The following is a 21,858-nucleotide window of genomic DNA, read 5'->3' as shown; positions in this document are numbered from 1 at the left end:
TATATTATGAAGTAGTATGGCTACCAATCCATGTAACTTCTACACCTTTAGAACTAATGAAAATAAAAGAATGACAATAAAAGCAGAAGGCTGCTGCTTGACTCTGACTATCCTCATGGGCTTCTTGGAGAGGGCTGGGGGTAAATGAGCCCACATGAAATACACTTGGAGAAGTGATGGTACAATGTCCTGCTCCAGTGAGCTCAAAATGATAGAATTAGAGAGTAATTCAAGTCAGAAAGATGACAAACACCAAAAGTGACAGACCCAGCAACAGGGCAGTTCAAGGCTGGGTACGATGGGGCTTTGAGCAACCCTGTCTAGCAAACAAGGGAGTTGGAACTATGCATACTTTAAAGCTCCTTCCAACCCAAACCATTCTATGATTTTAACACAAATAGGGAAAACCACAAAATATGTTTTCTGTACCGCAGGTAATCCTCCTAGCACAGCAGAGAGGAGAAAATCCCCCAAAGGCACTTTAATACTGACTTCTCATTCTAGCCTGCTCACTAACACAGCTTTGCATAGCAGGCTGCTGCACAGCCTAAAAGCTGCCAGCTGCACGCAGAAACACCACCCTCACACCAAAAACACGTTCCAGCAAGGGCCGTGCTTCTGGAGAGGATGGAGGTGGCTGAGCACAGCCCTCCTACGAGCACCAAGCCTGCCTGCCTGCCTCCCACCCAGCCAGCTCCTAGACACCAGCGCGGCTGACAGCGGGAGTGTGACCAGCGCTTGAGACCTTAAACCCTGCCCATTCCTGCCCCACCATCCAATGGGGGAACTCTCTGCTCTTTGGGAGGAGGGTCTTCCTTCTCTATAGTAGCAGCTGGGTGGAAAGGCTCTGGCTGCGGAAGGTCGTGGGGAGGCTGGGTAAGTGGATTGGGAGAGGATGGAGCTGCTGTGGAACGTGGCTAGGGGCAGAGGAAGGGCGAGAGCATGCAGGAGCAGGAGGGCTGCGTGCTCTGCTTCTCCAGATGCATACACAGGGTGGGCCTGGGAGGGGAGCTGGTTTGAGGGCTGGATGCGGGAATGTGGGCATTAGGGGCACCCCCACTGCACTGCGGAGACACGAGGGTGGAAACTTTAGATGTGGTTGTTTTGGAGAGCTGCACGTTGGTGCTTGGCTAAGTATGGGAAGCACTGCATCCCAGGCATCCTCTGTACGTGGAAGGTGAAGGCTGTGCCTTGAAATCACTGCTGGAGCTTCGTATGGGGGCTTGGAGCCATGCTGGGGCTGCAGTCCCTGGGTGCAGGTGGTGAACTGGACAGCCTTACCCTTGTCATGTGTTGGTGCTTGGTTTCTGTCTGCGCACAAGGGCTGGAAATAAGCCTGTACATAGGGAGGATTTTTCCTTGTCCCAGGCCTGTAGTGTGACAGCTAAGGCAGTTTGCTCTGGGATGCAGTGGCCATGTTTTTGGGAAGATGGGTGTCGTGCCCCGCACAGGGCTTGTTATCCTCCTCTTCCCTGCTGGAGTGAAAGACTGAGCTTTATTCCTGTATCCCCTAAGGTGTGGGGTAATTATTCATAGACCTGCTACAGTTTCACCCAGAAGGGCTACATATTGTGCACATGAAGGCTTATACAGCCACACTGCCTTGCCTGTTCCTGTTGAGGGTATGTCCACACCACACTGCAGTTCATAACCCTGTTGAGGTAGCTGACTTAAATGCTCCTTCTGGGCTAAGAGCTTCTTGCTGTGGCAGGAGTGTGTGGCACTGAAGGCTTTGGTTCGCAGTCACTCTGAGCTGATGCAAGCGTGGGTCTGTATCTGAGTTAGCCCAGGCACTGGAGAAGCTGAGATGCTAGCATAACATGGGAATGCCCCCACTGATGAGGGACCGTGCACAAGATTACTGTTGATTTTCACATCAGACTAAGAGCTGTGCCTGGTAACACAGAGCCTTGTAGCTAGGTTAGAAGCTGAGCCTCTGGTCAGCGCTGGTCCCTGGAATTAGTCTGCAGAGGAAATTGGCACTGTGGGATGAAAGCCAAACTGTTCTTTCTTTGTCCTAGAACCTGCTTTCTTGTACACCTAGTCCTGACAGAAGTCCTCACTGCAAGCAAATGTGGCTGGGATTTCATGCCAGAAATAACTCCTTATATATTGGTGTGACTTCCTGGAGGGACTTACAGGATGCTGTAGGATGGTGCTGCTTCATCTCTCTCTCATACAGCATCTTCTGATCCCAGATACTGCTAGTAGAGCATATAAATTCTCCTTAGCCCCCCCATGCTGTCGCAGTCAGCGGGGCGAGCAGCTGGTAAAGCAGGCGAAGGGGGTGAACTAACTCCAGTGCTGATCAGGGAGCAGCACTTGCCATGGTGGCATGGAAAGAACAGTGCGCTGGCCTGTTCTGGTTCATTAATATCTAGGCAAGGTTGTGTCCCCCCTTTGTACTGGAACATCACAGCTTTAACTATTAGAGTTAGGTGAGCTCTCATTTCTGGTGAGGAGAGAGATGCTAAACAGTCTAATTTAAGGTTCTCTGACTCCAGGGGAACCTGTGGTAGGAAAGAACTTCTGGAGAACCCCAGGCCATATTCCTGCTTATGGAGCAAAAAGTGCCATTAGAGCAGGTTGCTCAGGGCCTTATTTGATTGATTTAAGAATATCCCTGGGGTGGAAATTCCCCAACATCCCTGGGCCTGAAATGAACCTGTTTCTCTTCATGGACTTTGGCACAGTGTCTAGAGAAGGAAGATGGGGGTGAGGAAACTGTGGCAAGCTCAGCCTCTGAGTGGTTTTGTGTATTTGTGAGGTGCAACTTTCCTTCAAGTCTAGGGCACCAAGTGTGAAAAAGACCTGCTATTCCCTCAGCTGCTCAAGATGCCAGAGGGCCCATCCGTGAGGAAGTTCCAGCTGCTGACTTCCCCTTTTGTGGGACAAGTGGTGGTCAAGGTGGGGGGAAGCAGCAGGAAGATCAATGTGAATGACCTGAATGCGCTGAGGCTCCAGGAGTCCCAGGTGAGCTGTACTAAAGATGGATGCACTGGTCCATGACAAGTCTGAGGCAAACACCATTGTTCTGCATGAGTCACAGAAGGTACATAACCTGAGAACAACACCAGGCTGGTGTTTGAGGTGGGCCATTGCTTTGTTTATAGCTAGAATAGGTGCATGTGATGAGAGAGATGTGAACACTCATTCTGGAGTACTGCTCTGTGGTGCAAAGTTTAGGATCAAGGTTAACTATGAGGAGAGGCTGTTGCAGTGATGTGGCTGGACATGAGAATGCCCAGAATTAGTTGCAGTTTTGAGTCGATTATGCTAATGCACTGGCTCTGTGCCTTTCAAGGGATGCAGAGTTGGTTTTGTTTAGAGCTATTTGTAGATGAAAGCTGGTCTCTTCAGTATGTGGCTGTCAGAAGCAGCAGCCTTGTTCCCCTCAGCTGTGAACTTGCACAGTTGCTCACCTTACACCAGAGGGCAGGGTTTTTACCGGGTTGGGTTGAAATGTCTACACTGTGGGAGCTTGTGAGATAGTCACGCTGGGTCAGTCCTGCTGAGGGCTTCACTTTGCTGACTTCCCTCAGGCAATGACTTGGACTTGACTGACCAGGTGCTACTGCAGCTTCACCTCTGATTACATGATAGTCTCAGCCAGGGGCACAGATGCAAGCCATTTAATAGTCATTTGTGGCTAGGCTGTGGCTTCAGAGCTACCTTTGAGTTAGTTCACCCTGTCCTGAGACACTTGAGGCCAGAACAAAGTGGGGAGGCAAATGAGAAGCAGTGGTGACAGACTTTAATCTTTGATCTTTGTCACCAGTGTCTGTCATAGGGTGTTTCTTTGGCCTGACAGGGGCCTCTGGGAGGGCTTCATGCTGCAGTGGCATTGAAATACCATGTGCTTCATGTAGACAAAGAAGGGGTGCTGAGAGAATGACTTCAGTGCTCAAATGCTAATGAATCCCATGTTCAGGATGGGGTGATGTGCCTTCTGTTTCAAAGAGGTTGTAGAAAATAGTCACTTGTATGGAAACAGGGGTTCCTCAGTACATCACATCTTTTTCCTCAGGTTCACGGGAAGAACTTGTACCTGGCATTTGTGGCAGCTGGAGAGTCCTTAGGACCAGCTGCAGAAGAGACAGTGCTGCAGGGTGAGGCTGCTACCGGGGCAAGTCCTTCTGCTCAGGGAGGGCAGGGACAGGATTGTGTTCCACGGACACATCCTCAGGAGGAGGAGCTGCAGGAACCCCAGCACTCAGGACCTGAAGCCCCAGAAGCAGTAGAGGGTCCAGGCAACTGGCTGCGCTTCCACTTTGGCTTGTTTGGCAGCATTCGGGCAAACGAGTTCTCAAGGGCAAACAAAGCCAATAAGAGGGGGGACTGGAAGGACCCTGCACCCAGGTATTTAATGGAGCCCTTACTAATTCTGCTTTCTCTCTGTGTCTCATTCTGGAGAGGCACTCTCTGCCTCGAACTAGATGTGTGTGTGGATGCTCTCAGCCCTGTCTTTACACTGATAAGTCTTAAGATAAGTAGGTAGGAGAGATGGAATGGGTGGTTGTGTGGTGTGTTCAACCAGGGAATCCACAGTGCACTTGTGGTGTGCATGCTGCCTGTCAGCCTGGGGATCATAGTACCAGCTCTGTAAAGGTTTTTATGCAGAGAGAGAACTTTTAGGGCGCTGGACTGAATCATGCCCTGAAAATGCCAATTTCTCACAATTACATGTTTAAAAAAAAAGCATTGGGTAAATATCCTACATCTAGGGTGGCTGGAGCCACAGGCTGGAGCAGTGCTGTCAGAGGCAGCACTGTCTTGAAAACATGGGCTACAGTCTGTCCTAAGTCCCAGTGGAAGTGTCCTGGACAAGGGATAAGTACAGGAAGATGCTGTGGACTGCTCTTGTGAACTGTTTACCTCAAGTGGTTAGTAATGCACAAGGTAGGTCTGGCCTCTGTCTGTGGTGTCCTTGTTAGGGACGCACTCCATGCCCTCCTATCCTGCAGTCTTTTGAAGGATTACTTTATTTCTATACAAGTAGTTTCAGCATCAGATGCCCTGATTTGTGGACCCTACTGCTGGAGCCCTTGGTCATCTGACTTGTCTGCTGGGGAGAGCTGAGGTGCTGATGTATCTTCCTGTCTCCTGCTGTCTCTTGGCTAGGGACCACAGGGCAGCAGAATGAACAACTGTGTTGCAAGTTGTGTGGGTTCACAAGCAAGTTTCCTGGCTGAAATCATTAAAGAGGCTACCTTGTATTAAGATGATGGCCTAGAGTGTTAGAATGCTTGCTGTGACCCTGTGTGCCCAAGCAAGTGTGGTGATAAGCTGTAGGGAAGGAATAGCTGGACTAGGGTACAGCTTTGATTCCTTCTTAAACTGTGGCAGTCTTCCTGCATGGGGGACTGGTACACAATGCCTCCCTGTCTTTCATGAGGATGCGTAGGTATGTGAGTGCTGATGCCTCGCTGTGTGCTTCTCCCTAAGCTTACATCATGTACAGGCTCTTTTCTCATCCTCTGGTAGCTTTTCATTCCATTGCTGTCTTTTTGTGTGCCAGAAAGTTTCTTCAGCCAGAACAGACTATAACAAATGGTTCAAGGATGTTTCTGATGAGAGACTTGAACTTCTCTGCTATTCCCAGGCTGGTTCTGTACTTTGAAAGTGGAGGCTTCCTTGTTTTCTACAACTGCCGAATGCACTGGTGCTCCTCTCCAAGGACTGATCCTGCTTCTGACATCCTGTCTGGGGAGTTCCACCGTGGCCAGGCACTGGATGCCCTACGCTCGCCCAATCCCATCTGCTACACGCTCTTAGACCAAAGATATTTTTCAGGGCTGGGTGAGTTCCAGGGCATAGTGGCCTCCAAGAGATGGAGGAAGGTGGGTGGGATGTCTGTAGATACAGAGCTGCATGTGTGAGCCTCCTTCTCCTTAGTCTATGGTTTCTGACTCATCCAGCTGAGGGTATGTGGTCTTCTTGATGAGGACAAGGCTTGCAGCCTGTAACCACAGCCTTCAACTATGTGGGTGCACTGTGAGTCCAGTGGTGCAGTGCCCTGTGAAATGTCTTGGTTTGGGTGATTGGATTGGCTTGTACTTATTGAAGAAAAGGTCTGCTTCCAGGGTTATAGGAAGAGAACATCCTCCAGTCTGATCCCACCTGTAACCCTACTCTTCATATGCCACCTCTGATAATGGGAATGGTGTTGCTAGCTGTGATCCTTGAGGTAGAAGTCACAGGTTGGAGCTATAGGTCTGCATCTTCTTGGTAAGAAATATCCTTATTGTGTCCTAATTTCTGACTCTTTCCAGGGAACATCATGAAGAATGAGGTCTTGTACCTGGCCAAGATCCATCCATTAACACAAGGCACTTTCTTGGAGCTCTTGGATCTGGAACGTCTGCTTGACTGTGCCATTCAGTTCAGCTCTGACTGGCTGCAGGACAAGCTGCATGGGAGAAAGCTGCACCTTCAGATATATCAGAAGGAGCACTGTCCTCTTGGGCATGCAGTGATGAAGGAAACTCTTGGACCGTCCGGTGGCTGGAAAAGACTTACATGGTGGTGTCCTCAATGCCAGCCTAAAGTTCTATCAGGCAATGGGGATCCTTCCCCAGGCACTGAGTGACCTGCCCTTGTGTTCCTCCTTTCCTGGAGGGTGTGTCTTGGTTATTGTGAGAAGGTCTTCATGGTTTCTTTGAGGCTGTTGAGTTTGCTCTTCAAGGACAGAGAGCTGGCAGAACTGAGTGCTCAGTGGAGGTTACAGGAGTCACTCTGTGCCTCTGGATGCAAAAAGGAAAGCAGTTACACGTGTCTGTTGGGTTTTTGTTACAGTGACACAACAGTGTAAACAGAAATATTTTGGTCACCCTGTTTGGACTACAGCGAATGGAAAGCATAGGAGGTCAGGCAGGTGATTCCTGGGGTCTGAAAAGCTCCTACCCCTTGGTCCTGCTATGGGTGCAATGGCTTATGGTGGAGTTGGCAGAAAGGAGCATATCCTTCTGCCTGAACAGCTTGATTGACTCACTACTGGGTAATCCTGCCTCTGTACCTGTGTGCTGGGCTATGATTAGGTGTAATTAGATGTGGCTGTTCCCTCTCTCAGCTCTTGCATGAACAGCTGCCTCCATCCCATGGGAAAAAATAAACCTCAGCAGTGCTTGGTGGAGCTCATCTCTGCCCCTGCAGATTTTAGTTCTGTGGCAAACTGCCAATTCACTTAAAAATAAATCATTAAAAATGCTGTGCTTGTGACAGGGATTGCATAAACCTCATTACCTCCAAAATAACTTGAAAGCAGAAAGGTTTGGAAATAGGGATGGTATGAATCCCTCCTTTGTTTGGCTGTGTGTCTGTCTGTGTAGTAGGCAGGAGCTGTTGCTGTTTACTCTCCCAGTATTTGGGTTTATTTTGACAATAGATTGCTGACTTGAAGAATAAAAGCTGAAGTTAGAACCAGTAATGTTCATCTGAAGTTCAGTGTCTTGTCTTGGTAGTTTCTTGCCTGAAAGCTGAGATGTACAGGGGAATTCCAGCATTTGGTGCTGCCCTGTAGAGGATGGAACCAGCAGTTTTCCCCAGCTGCTTAAGGGTGGGTCAACATCAGAACTGTTCTCAAAGAATCATAGAATCAGCTGGGTTGGAAAAGACCTTGAAGATCAACAAGTTCAACCCTTACCCCAGCACTGCCAAGTCCACCACTAAACCATGCCACTGAGGACCTCATCTACACGGTTTGTGAACACTTCCAGGGACTATGACTCTACCACTGCCCTGGGCAGCCTGTTCCAAAGCCTGACTACTGTTTTGGAGAAGAAATTGTTGCTACTATCCAATCAAAACCTTCCTTGGTGCAGCTTGAAGCTGTTACCTCTTGTCCTGTCACTTGTTACTTGGGGGTTAGTCTCTTCTCCCACCTCACTACAACCTCCTTTCAGGCAGTTGAGAGCGGTAAGGTCCCCCTTGAGCCTTCTCTTCTCCAGACTGAATACCCCCAGTTCCTTCAGCCGTTTCTCATCAGACTTGTGCTCCAACAACTTCACTGCCGTTCTCCGGACCTGCTCCAGCACCTCAGTGTCTTTCTCGTACTGAGGGCCCAGAAGCAAATATAGTATTTAAGGGCACATGATCTAAAGGTGGCTTGCACATCAACAGGGTGTGCTGGAGTTGAACACCTCAGCGGTAGGCTGTTTTCAAGGGTTGCACAGCCTCTCCCATGTGAACTGTGCTGCCTTTGAGTGGTTGCAGGTTATGGGATTGATAATCCAGTTAATGGGGTTATGGTGCCAAGGGAGATGGTTAATGTCACTGTTGAGCATGTCCTGCAGGGTGTCAGTGCAAGCATGGAACTGAGACACGGTAATGTCAGTACCCTTCTAAACCAGAAAACAACACACACAAAAGAACCTCCAGCAGATAGAGCTCCCATTGTTGAGGATGAGATAGCAGCTCCTAGGTGTCTGGAGGGTGCTGGAGGCCAGGTTGGATGGGGCTTTGAGCAACCTGCTATAGCAGGTGTCCCTGCCCATGGCAGGGGTTGGAACTGGGTGGGCTTTAAGGTCCCTCCCAACCCAAACCGTTCTGACTCGTGGTGAGCCAAACGCACAGAGCCGGCAGCGGTCTCATGCCAGCTCACAGCAGGCTGGGGCGATCCTGCCGAGAGGAGGGTGGCTCCAGAGAACTGCCGCTAGGGAAGGGGACAGGCGGTGCCTTAAGGAAGCGAGCACCTTCAGGCCTGCAGCGGGGATGGAACAAGGAGGCTCCGCCGCTAGGGAAGGAGACAGGCGGTGCCTTAAGCAAGCGAGCACCTTCAGGCCTGCAGCGGGGATGGAACAAGGAGGCTCCGCCGCGGCCCGCGCTCCTTGGCCCGCCCGCTTCCCCCGCCACCTTCCCGCTCCGCCAGCGCCGCGCGTGTGGCGACGCGCGCCGCCACCCAATCAGCGCTGGCCGGTGGCCGTCACACCAGCCTCGCCGCCATTCTATTGGCTGGAGCTCCCCTGGTGCGAGCGCCCCTCTGCCAATAGGCGTCCAGCCGGCCCACCGAGCGATGAGACGAGAGCGCTGATTGGCGGAGAGGCGGGGCAGAGGCGGCCTCGCCCAGCTCCGGTTAAGCGCCGGTTTGTGGATAGAGGGGGGGCGGTGGTGGCGGGAGCGCTCTCCGCGGTGGTGCCCCCATGGAGCTGCTGAAGAAATGGCTGGGCCACCCCGAGGACATCTACAACCTGCTGCGGTTCAAGATGGGCGGCTACCGCGCCGTCATGCCCAGGGTCGACCCGGTGAGCGGGACGGGGTGTGGTGACAGGCGGGGGATGCTCGTCGTTATCAGCGTCGATCGGGCGGTGCACGGTGCCCGGGGGGAGGCGGGGGATGCGGTGCTGCGGGGCCGGGACGGGGAGAAGAGGAGGAGGGGAAGGATGAGGTGGGGGTTATCATCTCCCTGCGCGGCCGCGGCGTTGCCGTAGGCAGCACCGGCCAGGTGTCAACCGTGGGCAGCATCGGCTCCGTGTGCCCGGCGCGGTATCGGAGCATCCCGGGTGTTGCAGCGGCTCGGGCCTTATTCATTGCTCGGGGTCCGGGTATCGCACCGGCTCCTAGTTTCCCAGCAGCGGGTGTTGCATTACTGTGCATCGCACCGGTTGCAAGCGACGCACGGGCCTGGTGCATTGCACGGGACCGGGACTTTACCCTGTTCCTGCTCTCGGCAAGCACTGCACCGGCTCTGGGCACCGCACAAACCCGGTGCCACGATCTCGATGCTTCCCGTGCATCCCACCGGCTCCGGGCACTGCGCGTCCCGGGTGCTCCGCACCGGCTTCGTTCATCCCGTGCGTTGCATGGCTCCGGGCATCACATGAGCCCGCTGCTGCACCTGCTTCAGGCTTTCCATGCATTGCTGGGGGCCGGTACCCTGCGTGCATCGCTCCGGCTCCGGCCGCCGCGCGGTCCTGATGCTCTCCATGTATCAGCGTTCCTCAGACGGGGCGGGCACGGAGCGGGTTAAGGGGTGGGTAGCGGGCGGTCCTGGGGGGCGGAGCGGGCTGCAGCCCCCTGCCACCGCTGCCCGCCCCGATGGCGGCCAGCACCAAAGCGGTGTCCCTCTTGAAGCGGGCTCTGGCCCTTTCCCCGTCCCCACCGCGGGGTCCCCCTCGGGCTGTGGGGCGGCTGCGGGGCCGCGGGCGGCGCACTCAGCAGCGCGGGGTCCCTGCGGCGCCCCTGGCCCCTCCGCCGGCTGCCCCCCGCCTTCAGCCGGCCCCCGGCACCGCGCTCTGCCTGCAGGACTCGCTGGAATGTGGGCTCCGCACCTGCTATCGGTACCTCAACCAGACCAGCCGCAGCTTCGCCGCCGTCATCCAGGCTCTAGACGGAGAGTTGCGGTGAGCGGGGGTCCCGGGCGGGAGGCTGGGGGTGGTGGTGGGGGTAATGCACCCCCCGAGGATGCAGGGCTCCCCGGGAGGGGTGGGTGCGATGTCTGCCCAACAGCGGGGTTCCCTAAGAGGTGGTGGGTGCAGTGTCCCCCCTCTAATGCCGGGGTTCCCCATGCAGTGCCCCCACATACTATGTTCTTTATGTGAGCCACTGCACAGCCCTCCCTCTTCCCCCCTGTGCCTCAGGGGTGCTGTGCTGAGCAGCGCTGGTTGGAGATGCTCAGGGCAGCCCCACCCCGTGCAGCGGTACGTGGGGTTTCTCACGTCCAAGCTGCCTATCACACATCCCCCCCCCCAGCCACGTTCCTGGGGGCTGGCACTGCAGCTCCTCGGCCAGCAGATGGTTAAACAGCGGCTGGCCCTGTGTTGTTAGTGATACCCTGGGAATGTGTCCTGGCAGTGCCAAGCCTGGGCTTTGGGAGGAGGTGAGAAACATTCCGGGGCTGACCAAGGGTCTGGATCCTGCCTGAAAGATGCTTTTGGAAGCAGCTGCCTCAAAACCTGTTCAGTCATCGGGTGGGCTTGCTGCACGCTTCTTTTTTTGCTGTACAGATATTGCTGTTGCGTGCAGGGAAGTTTCAGACAGTAATAGTAGCGGAGGATGCAAAGCTCAGCTGGCCTGGGGCCTCGTGGCTATATATATATATGCTGTCCATAATTCCTTGTATTTGTACGGTGACTACTGACTTCAGTATATAGGTCTCTTTTCAGTTAATCCCAAACTGGGTTAGTCATCAAAATGGGCAGTTTCTGTACTGGGTACATCTAATGATGTGGTTGTGGCTCTGCTGAGCGGTTGTAGGCACTGTACACTGGGTTAGCTGTTGGGTTCCTGAGCTCTGGTTTGGCTTTTGGGATGGTTCCCCATAGCTGTTGTCCAGTGTTTATGAATTGGTGTTTGCAGCTTGTTTTACAGGAAAGGCAAAGAAATGCAGTGGTTTGGCAGGGGATGTGTGGAAAGGTACAACTAAGGCCAAGAATTAAGCTTTTTTTTCCATGCTTGTACATTAGCTAATGTAGAAATTGGCAGAAAAAATAAAAGGCTACTCAATAAAACATCCCGAATCCTGTTGGCAATGTCAGTTAAGTGGTGTGCTTGCCTTCATATTCCTTTGGTTGTCTTTCTCATCTCTCTTTTCTATTCTTTAATTCTTGCTTTGCAGCTTTCTGGGATCAGGAAGGTGCCATCCCTCAGGCACAGAAACTTATGCCTGGCATCCTAGAAATGCCATTGCCAACCTAGGGCTCTGCAGGGATTGCTGCCGAATTACAGCTGGCTCTGTAGCCCTTCGGAAGAAACTCGTTTTTGAAACACAGTGGCTCCGCTGAAAAGTTAAGGACGAAAGAGGGAAATGCAAAATAGGGAGAATATAGAAACAGGCAGATGAGCAACTTACTGAAGGAATTAATTTTCTGGATCACCTCAAAGTGTGAGGTGATCATTGTGCTTTCACTGATGTTAACCCCACTAGGGGGTAAACTGAACCTCTGTGGTTATAAACTACTGAATACCAGCCTCTGCTCTTGCTGGCTGAATGAGCTGAGGGTATAGGGTTCAAGCATTGAAACAACTACATTGTGCTGACAAACACAGCACTGCTCAGGGTCTGCTCCTGAGCACAGTGTCCTGTGCCACAGCCTGGTCTCCTCCCCTGCCCCAGCTTTGTTTGTGACTTCTTTGGAGTGAAATCACCTTGTTGGCAGGCTCCTGCTCCCGAGTTCCAATCACTGCTCCCAGGAGAGCTTCTGTGCATCCCCCAAGGGCTGCTGGAAAACAGAGAACTTACAGATGAGTGCTTGAAGCCATGCTTCCCTGGCCAGGGTGTTGGTAGTTGAGTTAAATGTCTGATTCCTTCTTGTTTTTCTTTCTTGGCCCCATAAACTGTGTGTTTTGTTGGCCAAGGCCCTGTTGCTCCATGCTTAGGGCGTTTTCTTGGAAGGTGGGAGGCTCAAAACTGCAGCTTCCATCAGCAGCTGAGCCAATGTCGTAACTTCTGGTGCGGGCAAGGAGTTATGAGACAACACCACAGCTCCTCTCCTGCTGGTGGAGCAGAGGGATGCTCCTGCCTTGTCCTGGTGCCTGTCCCTGGGACCCTTCAGCATCAGTCTCTGCAGGTTCAGCTGCTTTGTGGAAAGGACCAGCTTTGTGCTGGTGGAGAGTGAATGCAGTGACAAAGGGAAAGGAGGCCTCCTCACCTGGGAAGGGGGAGCTGCACCTAAGAGCTTGAGCCCCGAGATGAAACCAGGCTTGCTGTTGGGAAGTGGGCACTTCAGTTCTGCAGAGGGGAGGTAATGCCAGTGTTTTCTTCTAGCAGTGTCACACAGGTTTCCTGGTGAAGAGTGTGTGGCTTTGGTTAGCTTCCTGTCATCTCCATGGATCTGAAGTTGGAGCCCAACTGGGATCATGGTGCTTGGGAACCCTGCAGAGAAATGGAGAGCTGCAGGCAGACAATGCTTAGTGCATAGTTGTTTTTATGATCTTATATTTCATGCAATCATAGAATAGTTTGGGTTGGAAGGGACCTTTAAAGATCATCTAGTCCAACCACACTGCAATAAGCAAGGACATCTTCAACAAGATCAGGTTGCTCCCAGGCCATGAGTGTTTCCAGGGATGGAGCATCTACCACCTCTGTGCTCCTGTTCCAGTGTCTTACTACCTTCATCATAAACAATTTCTTCCTTTCATTTGCCCAAATCACCACGGAGCTAAATTCAGTATATGATGGAAGCTAGGGATGGAGTTAAGGTTTGGATGCAGAAGTGGGGTTAAATGAGTGTTTCAACTGTTCTGGAGTTATTGCTTCCCTTGGCATGGTGTCAGCGTGAGAAGTACTTGTAGGATGGCTGTTGAGGTTCTGCTCTGCCTTTCTTGGTTGCTGCTGAAAGGGGGTAGGAGTCCTGGGCCCTTGCCTCATGTCCCATGAACCTTTGCAGCTTGGTTGAAATGGAAAAACTCAGTTGTGCAAAGGAGCAGCAGAGCACAAGAGAGCTGCTCCTGAGCCCTGGGGTGTGTATTTTGATGGAGGTATTAAATACTCTTCAATTAAGGAAAAATTGCCAAATTTAACAGCATTGGCTCCAAAAGCCAGTCAGTTTTCCCTGGCTGGTTAATCACTGCTTGCGTGGTGTCATTCAAGGAGAGCAATGATTTTGCCTGGTCATTAGCATTTAAGCAGTCCAAGCTGGTTTCAGTTTGTTAAGCAATTAATAAACACATCATCTCCTTGATGTATCATTGTGGTCATTTAGAGCTAGGGGATTATTTTATGTAAGTTGTAGGTTGGAGCCAATATTTCTTGCCATTAGGGCTTTTGTCTTTGCTTCATCAGCAGAAGTGTGGAGCTTGGATGGGGAAGGCAGGAATAGGGAAGGCAGAGGCAATGGGATGGAGAGGGGAAACGGCTTTCCAGTAGCTTCCTGCTGGGGTGCTAGGGTATGTGGGCTGGTTCCGGTGTCTTGCATGTGGAGATATAAAATACAGGGTGGTTTTGGCTCTATTTCAGTCCCAATGTTCCTGTTTCCTAATGTTCTGGTAAGGCACCCCAAGCAGGGTAAAAGGGTGCTGGGTGCAGAGAAGAGGAGGTGATAGGAAAATTACACCAGCTTTTTCCCTTCCTTATTTTGCATTTGCTTTCCCAGTACGCTGACTTCAGGCTCTGTCCTCTGGGTTCTAATGAATGCTGGCCTTGCTCGCAGGGTTGGCTCTTGCTTGTGGGGCTGGATCTGACTGTGCCCTGCCTGTCCCTTCCCCGGTGTACGCATCTTAGAAAGCCAAAAGCCATGCCATAGTTTCCTGCAGGAAGGAAAGGTTTTCCTAATGCAGCTTTCACAGCAGTCAGCCTATGGGGAGTTTGTGTGGAGGCACCACTGTTGCTCAGAGCACAGGTTCAAGAGATGATGAGCAAGGTAGGTGGGAGGTGCTGCTGGTGGTGCTTTCCATCCCTGACCTGCTCCTCTGACCCTGGGATGTGAGCAGCATGTTTCTAATGCATCTGTTTTACTTTCCTACACTGCAGGGGACAGTGACTGTCCCCATATGAGGGCTGGGGAAGCTGACATCTGGGATATAGTTGGAGATACCCCTGCCCATTGCAGGGAGGTTGAGTTAAGTGACCTTTAAAGGTCCCTTTCAACCGAAACCCATGATTTGAAGCAGGAGGGATTATATGTGGGCATCCCTTGACCAAAGCAGTACTGTATCACCTGAAATGTTAGAGTGGATTTTGCTGGAAGTGCTTCCATGTTCCAGAGGCATCGACAACCTAGCAGTTCCAGCATGTATCATATTGAGCTTTCAGTGCCTGCTGAAGGCTGTGATTAATCTCAGCTATTTGTCCTGCCTAATAGGCAATCCCAAGTAAGGGATTGTTTTTTCTCCTCCCCCCAGACATGCCGTCTGTATATTCTACCTAGTTCTCCGTGCCCTGGACACTATAGAGGATGACATGACCATCAGCTTAGATGTGAAGGTCCCAATGCTGCACGAGTTTCACTCCTATCTCTACCAACCAGAGTGGAAATACATGGAGAGCAAGGAGAAGGACCGGCAGGTGCTTGAAGACTTCCCAACGGTAAGGCATCCACCTCCTTGCTTCAGCTGCCTTGTGTCACCTTTCTGTGCATGGTTGTCCCTCTACACTAAGTCTGCCTATGCCTGCTGAGGTTGTGCAGCCCCTGGTGAGCCTGTAGTTCATCATTTGCACATGGGGCTGGATGCAGAGCTGGAGTAAGAAACCCAAATACTGTGCAACTCTCTCAGTGAGAGTCTGGCTGTGGAGAAGTGCCAGCTTTAGAAAGTGGCTTTTTGCCTCCCCTGTTGGAAGATCAAATGACCATCACCTTGCAGAGAGCGTTTTGGACTGGGCACTCTGCATTACCTGGGTTGGGTGTCCTATACTCCTAGGAGAGGAGGGAATCTTCTCTGGGATTTGGCTTATGGATGGGCAGCATTTGTGGTGGTCCTGCAAGATCTGCCCTAAAGCTACAGTATTCTCCTTGCAGACCTTTCCCATGTATATAATCATAGAATAATGGAATGGTTTGGTTTGGAAGGGACCTTAAACCTCATCCAGTTCAAACCCCCTGCCATGGGCAGGGACACCTTCCACTAGACCAGGTTGCTCCAAGACCCATCCAACCTGTCCTTGCACACTGCCAAGGATGGGGCAGCCACAGCTTCTATGGGCAACCTGTGCAGGGCCTCACCACCCTCACAAGGAAGAACTGCTTAAGAGCTCATCTCAGTCTCCCCTCTGTCAGGTTAAAGCCATTCCCCATTGTCCTGTCCCTACAGGGCCTTGTAAAATGTGCCCCTCCAGCTTTCTTGTCGGCCCCTTCAGGCACTGGAAAAATAAACAGAGTGTATTGCACTTTGTTGTTGTGTCTTGGTGTGTATGTGTTGTTCACTTGGGCAATGTGAGTTCATGATCAGGTATGATTTGGTTCTAGTAATGTTTCATAGAGGTGTACTTGCAGGGTGTGCTTCTCCGTGTAGTAAATTGAAGCAACTGAGACAGAAGCAGAGTCAATATGCTTATTTTATAGACAGACTATTTTACAGGGCAAGGACATGCCAGCAGCTGTGGATAGAGTTGGGAAGGGAGCCTGGATCCATGCTGGGGTCTGAGCTGTAGTCAGTCAGACTGCTGTCACTATGCTGTCACACCTACTGGGCTGGCTGCAGTTACCCACTATAAATAAGTAATACAGTATTAAATAATAAATTAGCAATAAAAAACCCTTAGCTTAGCACAGTAATAGAATAAAGCTTCGCACTACAAAACGCAATGCTCCTCAGTTTTGGGAAGGGGAGGATGCACTTTTTTGTTTTCAGTGTGAAAGCAATTGATTCACTGAGTCATGTTAGTGAATATGCAGAAGGAGGATTTCACACTCTTTAAGTTGTTTGGTGCCTTTGGAGTTGTGCAAAATGCACACTGTGAAGCCAGGGCTGTTCAGGAGAACAGAGTACCAGAAACCTCCCCTGTCTTTCCCGTGGTTGCTGTGATGGAATGCTCTCACAAACTACAAAAGAGCCCCCAACTGTGCACCAAGCGTAGCTACTTCTGTGCTGCAACTCCTGGGTGATACCAGTCAAGGCCACTGAGCCTTCCCAAAGATACTGCTGTGTCTGATCTACTGCCAGAGACCATACTGAGAACAGACGGAGCCTGTGCTTTAAGGGCCTTGAAACGACTTTTGGCTGTGGGAGTTGTCCTGTATCTCCAGCCAGGGTGGGATAAGAGCCTCGTAAACAGCCTTTTTCTTATTCCTTAATAAATGTTGAACCCTGCTGGTTTTTTGTTTTCTTCCTCGTGGTGGTTTGTGCTGCAGATCTCCATGGAGTTCAGGAACCTGTCAAAGGTCTACCGGGATGTGATCTCAGATATTTGTCACAAAATGGGTGTTGGGATGGCAGAGTTCTTGGAGAAGAAGGTGGACTCTCAGCATGAGTGGGATAAGGTAAGTCAGCTTGGACAGAGGAGTGGACTGAATGTAAGATCCACTTTGTCACTGTGGGAAGAGGGTTCAGCTGGATGAGGAAGACTGGGCTTGGGAGGGCTTTGAGAGACTGCTGGTCGTGTGGGTAATGGGAGCATGGCGTGGCTTGGTGGTGTTACCTGTCAGCATGTGTTTGGGGTGACCCACTGCATCAGCTTGTTCCCCTGTGGGTGGTTCATTTGGCGGGTGGCAGCAGAGTAGCAGCTTGGTGGGACATGGTGAAGTGTTTGCTGGGTATGGGAAAGCTGAGATGTCCCAGGAAGGGCTGTGAGAACTTGCAGAACATGTACTCTCAATTACTTCTGAGCATCAGTTTTGTAAAGCTCACTGTGGTAAATAGCTTGTAACTGCTTTTACCTTGTTTTGTTCCTGCCCCTTCCCCTCTTGGTGCCTCTCAGTATTGTCACTACGTTGCTGGGCTGGTGGGAATCGGCCTTTCCCGTCTCTTCTCTGCATCAGAGCTAGAAGATGCTATTGTTGGACAGGACACAGAGCTGGCGAACTCCATGGGCCTCTTCCTGCAGAAAACCAACATCATCCGGGACTATCTGGAAGACCAGATGGAGGGAAGGGAGTTCTGGCCCAGAGAGGTGAGGGAGAGCACTGTCTTAGGGTGAGGTTCCTGCTGTGCCTCTTTGGGAAATGCACTGAGACTGAAGGTGCTGTTGCTACTCTGATACTGTGAGTTGCATCCTCTCGTTGGAAGAATTCCTACTGGAATTGACTTTGAAATACCCAAATCTGTTTGTTTTTTTCCTCTGAAGTTGGTGTCCCTTGTCAGTCTTTCACACTTCTGTTGGAGAACTCTGATGGATGGAGCCAACCATCCATGTTTCTCAGGACACCCATCTTAGGAAACCATTATAGGGTGCACAGTGGAAGGTGGACAGCTAAAATTGTATTGTCTCTCAAGTCTGTTTAAGTCAAAGTTAACAGGAGAGACTTGATGGTCTGCTTTAATCTTATTAGATCTGACAGTAAAGCTGCTGCATAAGATTGCTCCTATTGATTGTACATCTTGATAATAACAGTTCTTGTAATTTCACAATCTTCCTTCTTTTCTTGAGCTTAGTAAGCCCTTCAAGGCTTTTGTGAGTCTGTGGTGGTTCGTGTTGGTCTCCCAGACCTCGGAGTATTATTGATGTCACTCTTACAGCATGATGTACCCTCCAACTTGTGAATCCTTATCTCTGTGTTTAGGTTTGGAGCAGATATGCAAAGAAGCTCTCGGATCTTGCCAAACCAGAGAACATCGATATGGCAGTCCAGTGTCTGAATGAGCTCATCACCAACGCCCTCCACCACGTCCCTGATGTCCTCACATACTTATCCCGCCTGAAAAACCAAACTGTCTTCAACTTCTGCGCTATCCCCCAGGTGAGTTATGTCTTCAAGTGGTTCTTCATCATCTGCAGCCCAGCTGATAAGAAGTTGGAGGTGAAGGATGTTATGTATCATGTTGGTATTAGCCTGCTTTATTCTCTGTCTCTTCTCTCTCTTCCTTCCTTCCTGGTACCTACTCTTTCTGCTGTTGGTGAGATTGTGGCTCCTCTCCAGGGTGTCTTAGCATCAATTTCAGCAAGCTCCTCACAATGTGGTAAGGGCTCTTTGTGTTTCTCCTCAGGTGATGGCTATTGCCACATTGGCTGCCTGCTACAACAACAAGCAAGTGTTCAGGGGTGTAGTGAAGATACGAAAGGGACAAGCCGTCACTCTCATGATGGATGCCACAAACATACAAGCTGTCAAAGCCATCATGTACCAGTACGTGGAAGAGGTAGGTTGAGCAGTTTGAGAAATTGCTGGCTGTTCCCATCTTCATTTCTGGTGTGAAACTGGGAAGACACATGAATCTGTTAATCCTCTCTTTACATCTCGTAGTTCAGTGGTGGCAGGGAATGGTGACCTTGAAGTGGTTTTGGCCTGGACCAAACTGGGTGCTTGGTCTGAGAGGCAGAGATTGAAGTCCTGCCTTCCTGACAGAGAACCAGAGTAGTCAGCTCTGACAGCACCTGGGCTGAATAGGCATAGAGACCTTTCCCGCAACACACTTCTGAACAGGTTGCATCACATCCATATGGGCTGCTTGAAAACAAGTGAACCCTCTTGTTTTCTTGGTGTCTGTACTTGCAGCTGACAGGATGATGTGGTGGTTGTGCTCCACAGCCAACAGTAAATAAGGACAGCTCTTTACAGTTGCTTAAAGCAGTGGGACTCCCAGCTTGAGGGTACTGTGGAGGTTAAAAGTTCACAACTGGTGGTTGTTTTCACAGCAACTCAAAAACAAATCCAGCAAGGGGTGTTAAATAAAAAGACATTGCTTCTGCACCAGGGAGACCCCAAAACGGGTTACTAGAGATCCCTTTGTGGGCTGGCCACCCTCATGGCAAGGGACACCTCGGCACCTTAGCCAAAAAGAGGGTCTCTGCTCATTCACACCTCCCTATGCCCTATGCAGACAAGTATTTCACTGCAGTGAGGATTGCGGGGCAAGAACCCCTGGTTCCAACAACACTGCTCGTGATGGAGAGATTATGTCTGATGTGGTTCATCTCCCGTCATGGGGTGCCCTCAAGAGGCTGCTTGGCTTAGTGCACTTCTCAAGGGAAATGGATCTTGGCCCTCTCCAGGCATCCCTTGCAGCTGGTCCTTGCTCCATGACAATCCACTACTGAGGTTGTTCTTGAGTACATGGTAGCCCTTAACATTTGCCCTTCCACCCAGTGGTCCCGTTTGCCTTTTGAACCTCGGGTGGGAGCCATAACTCTTCCTTCCTCCCTCCTCCTCAGATCTACCAGAAGATCCCAAGCACAGACCCATCATCCAACAAGACTCAGCAGATCATTGCCTCCATCCGCACCATGAGCTTACCCAACGGCCCCATGGCCTCACGCCACCACTATTCCCCCATCTACCTGTCGTGCGCCATGCTCCTGGCTGCACTGAGCTGGCAGTACCTCAGCACCATCTCCAAGGCCACCGAGGACTATGTCCAGGCGGGAGAGAACTGATGGGCAGAGGCGGGCGGGGGGAAGAGATGGTCGGACATGGGCAGCAGAGGTAGGAGGCTCCTCATCCCCTGCTGGTGGGGATGGCCAGGCATCGGGGTGCCATGGGGCCTGTATGGTGATAAGGACAGGACAGCGGTGAGCTGTGGCCCAGGGCAGTGGTGCAGCGTTGCCAGGCTCTGCTCCTCACCGCCCTTGCTGTCTGCTTGGATGGTTACAAGCACTAATCGGAGTCCTGCTGTTTGGGGTTGAAGATTTTTTTTCCCTTCTTTCCTGTTGGATGGTTTCCTTGAATCTTTTTCTTTCTGGTTAGGATGGTTTTAAGTAGAAAATCCATTTGCCTCTTCCCTTTTGCTTGAGATGTGAGATGCCTTACCAGCTCAGAGCTGAGGAAAACCACTTGGATTTTGCCTCCCTTTCTTAAGCAGCCTCTTCCCTGTTGCCCCTGGTGCCTGCTCCACACTGGAAGGGCGCTGCTTCAGCCAGGAGAGCTTCCTTACCCAGGGAAAAAGCTATGGCCACCTTCTGGCCCTCAGCCCAGGCTGGTTGACATCCTGCAGCCTGGAAACAGGCAATCTTTACATTTCTGTTCTTGTACTGAAGGAGGCTGCTAGACTTGAAACAAGCCCTTTTAATGTTAAATATGTAGGAGGAGGGGCGCTCTGTCCACTTTAATGTGCTTCCAGCTGGAAGCCACATGTTGCAGCTTCCCTGCCCTCTAGCAGATGGCACCCTGCACTTGCAAAGCTTCATGTCTGAGCATGGGGAGGTGGTTAAAATGAGAAGGGAGCTGCCTGCTTGGTCCTAAGCTAACAACCCCATGCCTGGCTCCACTGCAGGCTCTGGGCTCTGCAGCACTTCTGCAGCCCAAGGGATGGGAGCAGCATCATCATCGCAGCAGTGCTGGGTGCCTGTGCAAGGCAGGAGGGTGAGGGTTTGCACTGTGCTGCCCCTCCTGGGCTGTGTTTTGGGGGCCTTAGTGCACTGGCCAGCCTGAAAGGCAGCGGCACTCCCTGCTGTGGGCTCGGAAGGCCTGAGCCACTGAGATGGCCATGGTGGGTTTCCCTGGCCTGCTTGGCTCTGGCTTCGAGTGATGCTTTGGGTTAGACTGATGTGCAAGCTGTGTTCTGAAACACATCAGGCCGGATGTCCTTTGAGAGGAAACAGCACTTTAATAGCAAGTGTTTTCCGGGGGTGGATTTTTGTTATCAGGGTCCCTACCCACCCCTTGTTAAATGCTGCTTTGCTTTTGTGAAGGGAAGGACAGCCCGTCCTGGTGCAGGACAGAGCTCTTTACACAGAGCAGTTTGGTGCCTGTGCAAGGCCAAGCCCCTGGGGCCAGACTGTTACTCAGAAGGAGAACCCCTACTCTGCAAATACTGATGTACATAGTTTTAAGCTGTTGTTGAAAAGAAACTTGCGGTAGCTCTCTTTGTGCAGCTTCCAGTCCTGTTGGAATTAAAAGTTTTCTTTGGGAAAAAGAACAGTTTGGTCCTTTTTTTAGCTGTCATTTCACACTGGTACTTCCCCACCATGTCACAAGTTCCAAACCCTCTGCTAGGATGAAATGCAAATCAGAGAATCACAGGATGGGTTGGAAGGGACCTTAAAGCTCATCCAGTTCCAACCCCTGCCACGGGCAGGGACACCTTCCACTAGAGCAGGTTGCTCCAAGCCCCTGTGTCCACCCTGGCCTTGAACACTGACAGGGCTGGAGCAGCCACAGCTTCCCTGGTTGCCCTGTGCCAGGGCCTCACCATCCTCACAGGGAAGAACTTCTGCCTGAGATCTCATCTCAGTCTCCCCTCTGTCAGGTTAAAGCCATTCCCCATTGTGCTGTTCCTACAGGCCCTTGTCAAAAATTTCTCTCCAGATTTCTTGTTGGCCCCTTTATGCACTGGAAGCTGCTCTAAGATTTTGCTACTTAGGGCATCACAGTAAAGCTCTATTTGCCAGAC

The 21,858-nt window shown here is 51.3% G+C and overlaps 2 protein-coding genes across 2 annotated transcripts; both read left to right on the top strand.

Moving 5' to 3' along the window:
• The first annotated feature begins 2,345 nt into the window (after window positions 1–2,345).
• On the top strand, window positions 2,346–7,438 carry NEIL2 (nei like DNA glycosylase 2). Its single transcript, XM_062638550.1, has 4 exons — window positions 2,346–2,973; window positions 4,028–4,359; window positions 5,603–5,799; window positions 6,273–7,438. The coding sequence occupies exons 1-4, from the start codon at window positions 2,836–2,838 to the stop codon at window positions 6,587–6,589; spliced, it is 984 nt and encodes a 327-aa protein (XP_062494534.1). The 5' UTR covers window positions 2,346–2,835; the 3' UTR covers window positions 6,590–7,438.
• A 1,644-nt stretch (window positions 7,439–9,082) lies between these two features.
• Window positions 9,083–21,384, top strand: FDFT1 (farnesyl-diphosphate farnesyltransferase 1). Its single transcript, XM_062638540.1, has 8 exons — window positions 9,083–9,239; window positions 10,240–10,337; window positions 14,779–14,962; window positions 16,725–16,853; window positions 17,291–17,482; window positions 18,093–18,269; window positions 18,517–18,669; window positions 19,682–21,384. Exons 1-8 carry the CDS (start codon window positions 9,138–9,140, stop codon window positions 19,901–19,903), a joined length of 1,257 nt encoding a protein of 418 aa, XP_062494524.1. The 5' UTR covers window positions 9,083–9,137; the 3' UTR covers window positions 19,904–21,384.
• Window positions 21,385–21,858: the final 474 nt, after the last annotated feature.

Source organism: Pezoporus occidentalis, unplaced genomic scaffold, assembly GCF_034315485.1.
Source record: "Pezoporus occidentalis ecotype Australia unplaced genomic scaffold, CSIRO_AGI_Poc_V1 ctg57, whole genome shotgun sequence".
Classification (NCBI taxonomy): domain Eukaryota; kingdom Metazoa; phylum Chordata; class Aves; order Psittaciformes; family Psittacidae; genus Pezoporus; species Pezoporus occidentalis.
The sequence above is the reverse complement of the archived record's forward strand: the minus strand, read 5'-3'. Positions and strand labels throughout refer to the sequence as shown.

Bases quoted from the DNA above. Each gene is read 5' to 3' on its own strand.
- NEIL2 (XM_062638550.1), top strand. From the start codon at position 2,836: ATGCCAGAGGGCCCATCCGTGAGGAAGTTCCAGCTGCTGACTTCCCCT. The intron at 2,974-4,027 runs GTGAGCTGTACT...CTTTTTCCTCAG, and splicing joins TGAGGCTCCAGGAGTCCCAG to GTTCACGGGAAGAACTTGTA. The intron at 5,800-6,272 runs GTGAGTTCCAGG...GACTCTTTCCAG, and splicing joins AAGATATTTTTCAGGGCTGG to GGAACATCATGAAGAATGAG.
- FDFT1 (XM_062638540.1), top strand. From the start codon at position 9,138: ATGGAGCTGCTGAAGAAATGGCTGGGCCACCCCGAGGACATCTACAAC. The intron at 9,240-10,239 runs GTGAGCGGGACG...CTCTGCCTGCAG, and splicing joins TCATGCCCAGGGTCGACCCG to GACTCGCTGGAATGTGGGCT. The intron at 18,270-18,516 runs GTGAGTTATGTC...GTTTCTCCTCAG, and splicing joins ACTTCTGCGCTATCCCCCAG to GTGATGGCTATTGCCACATT.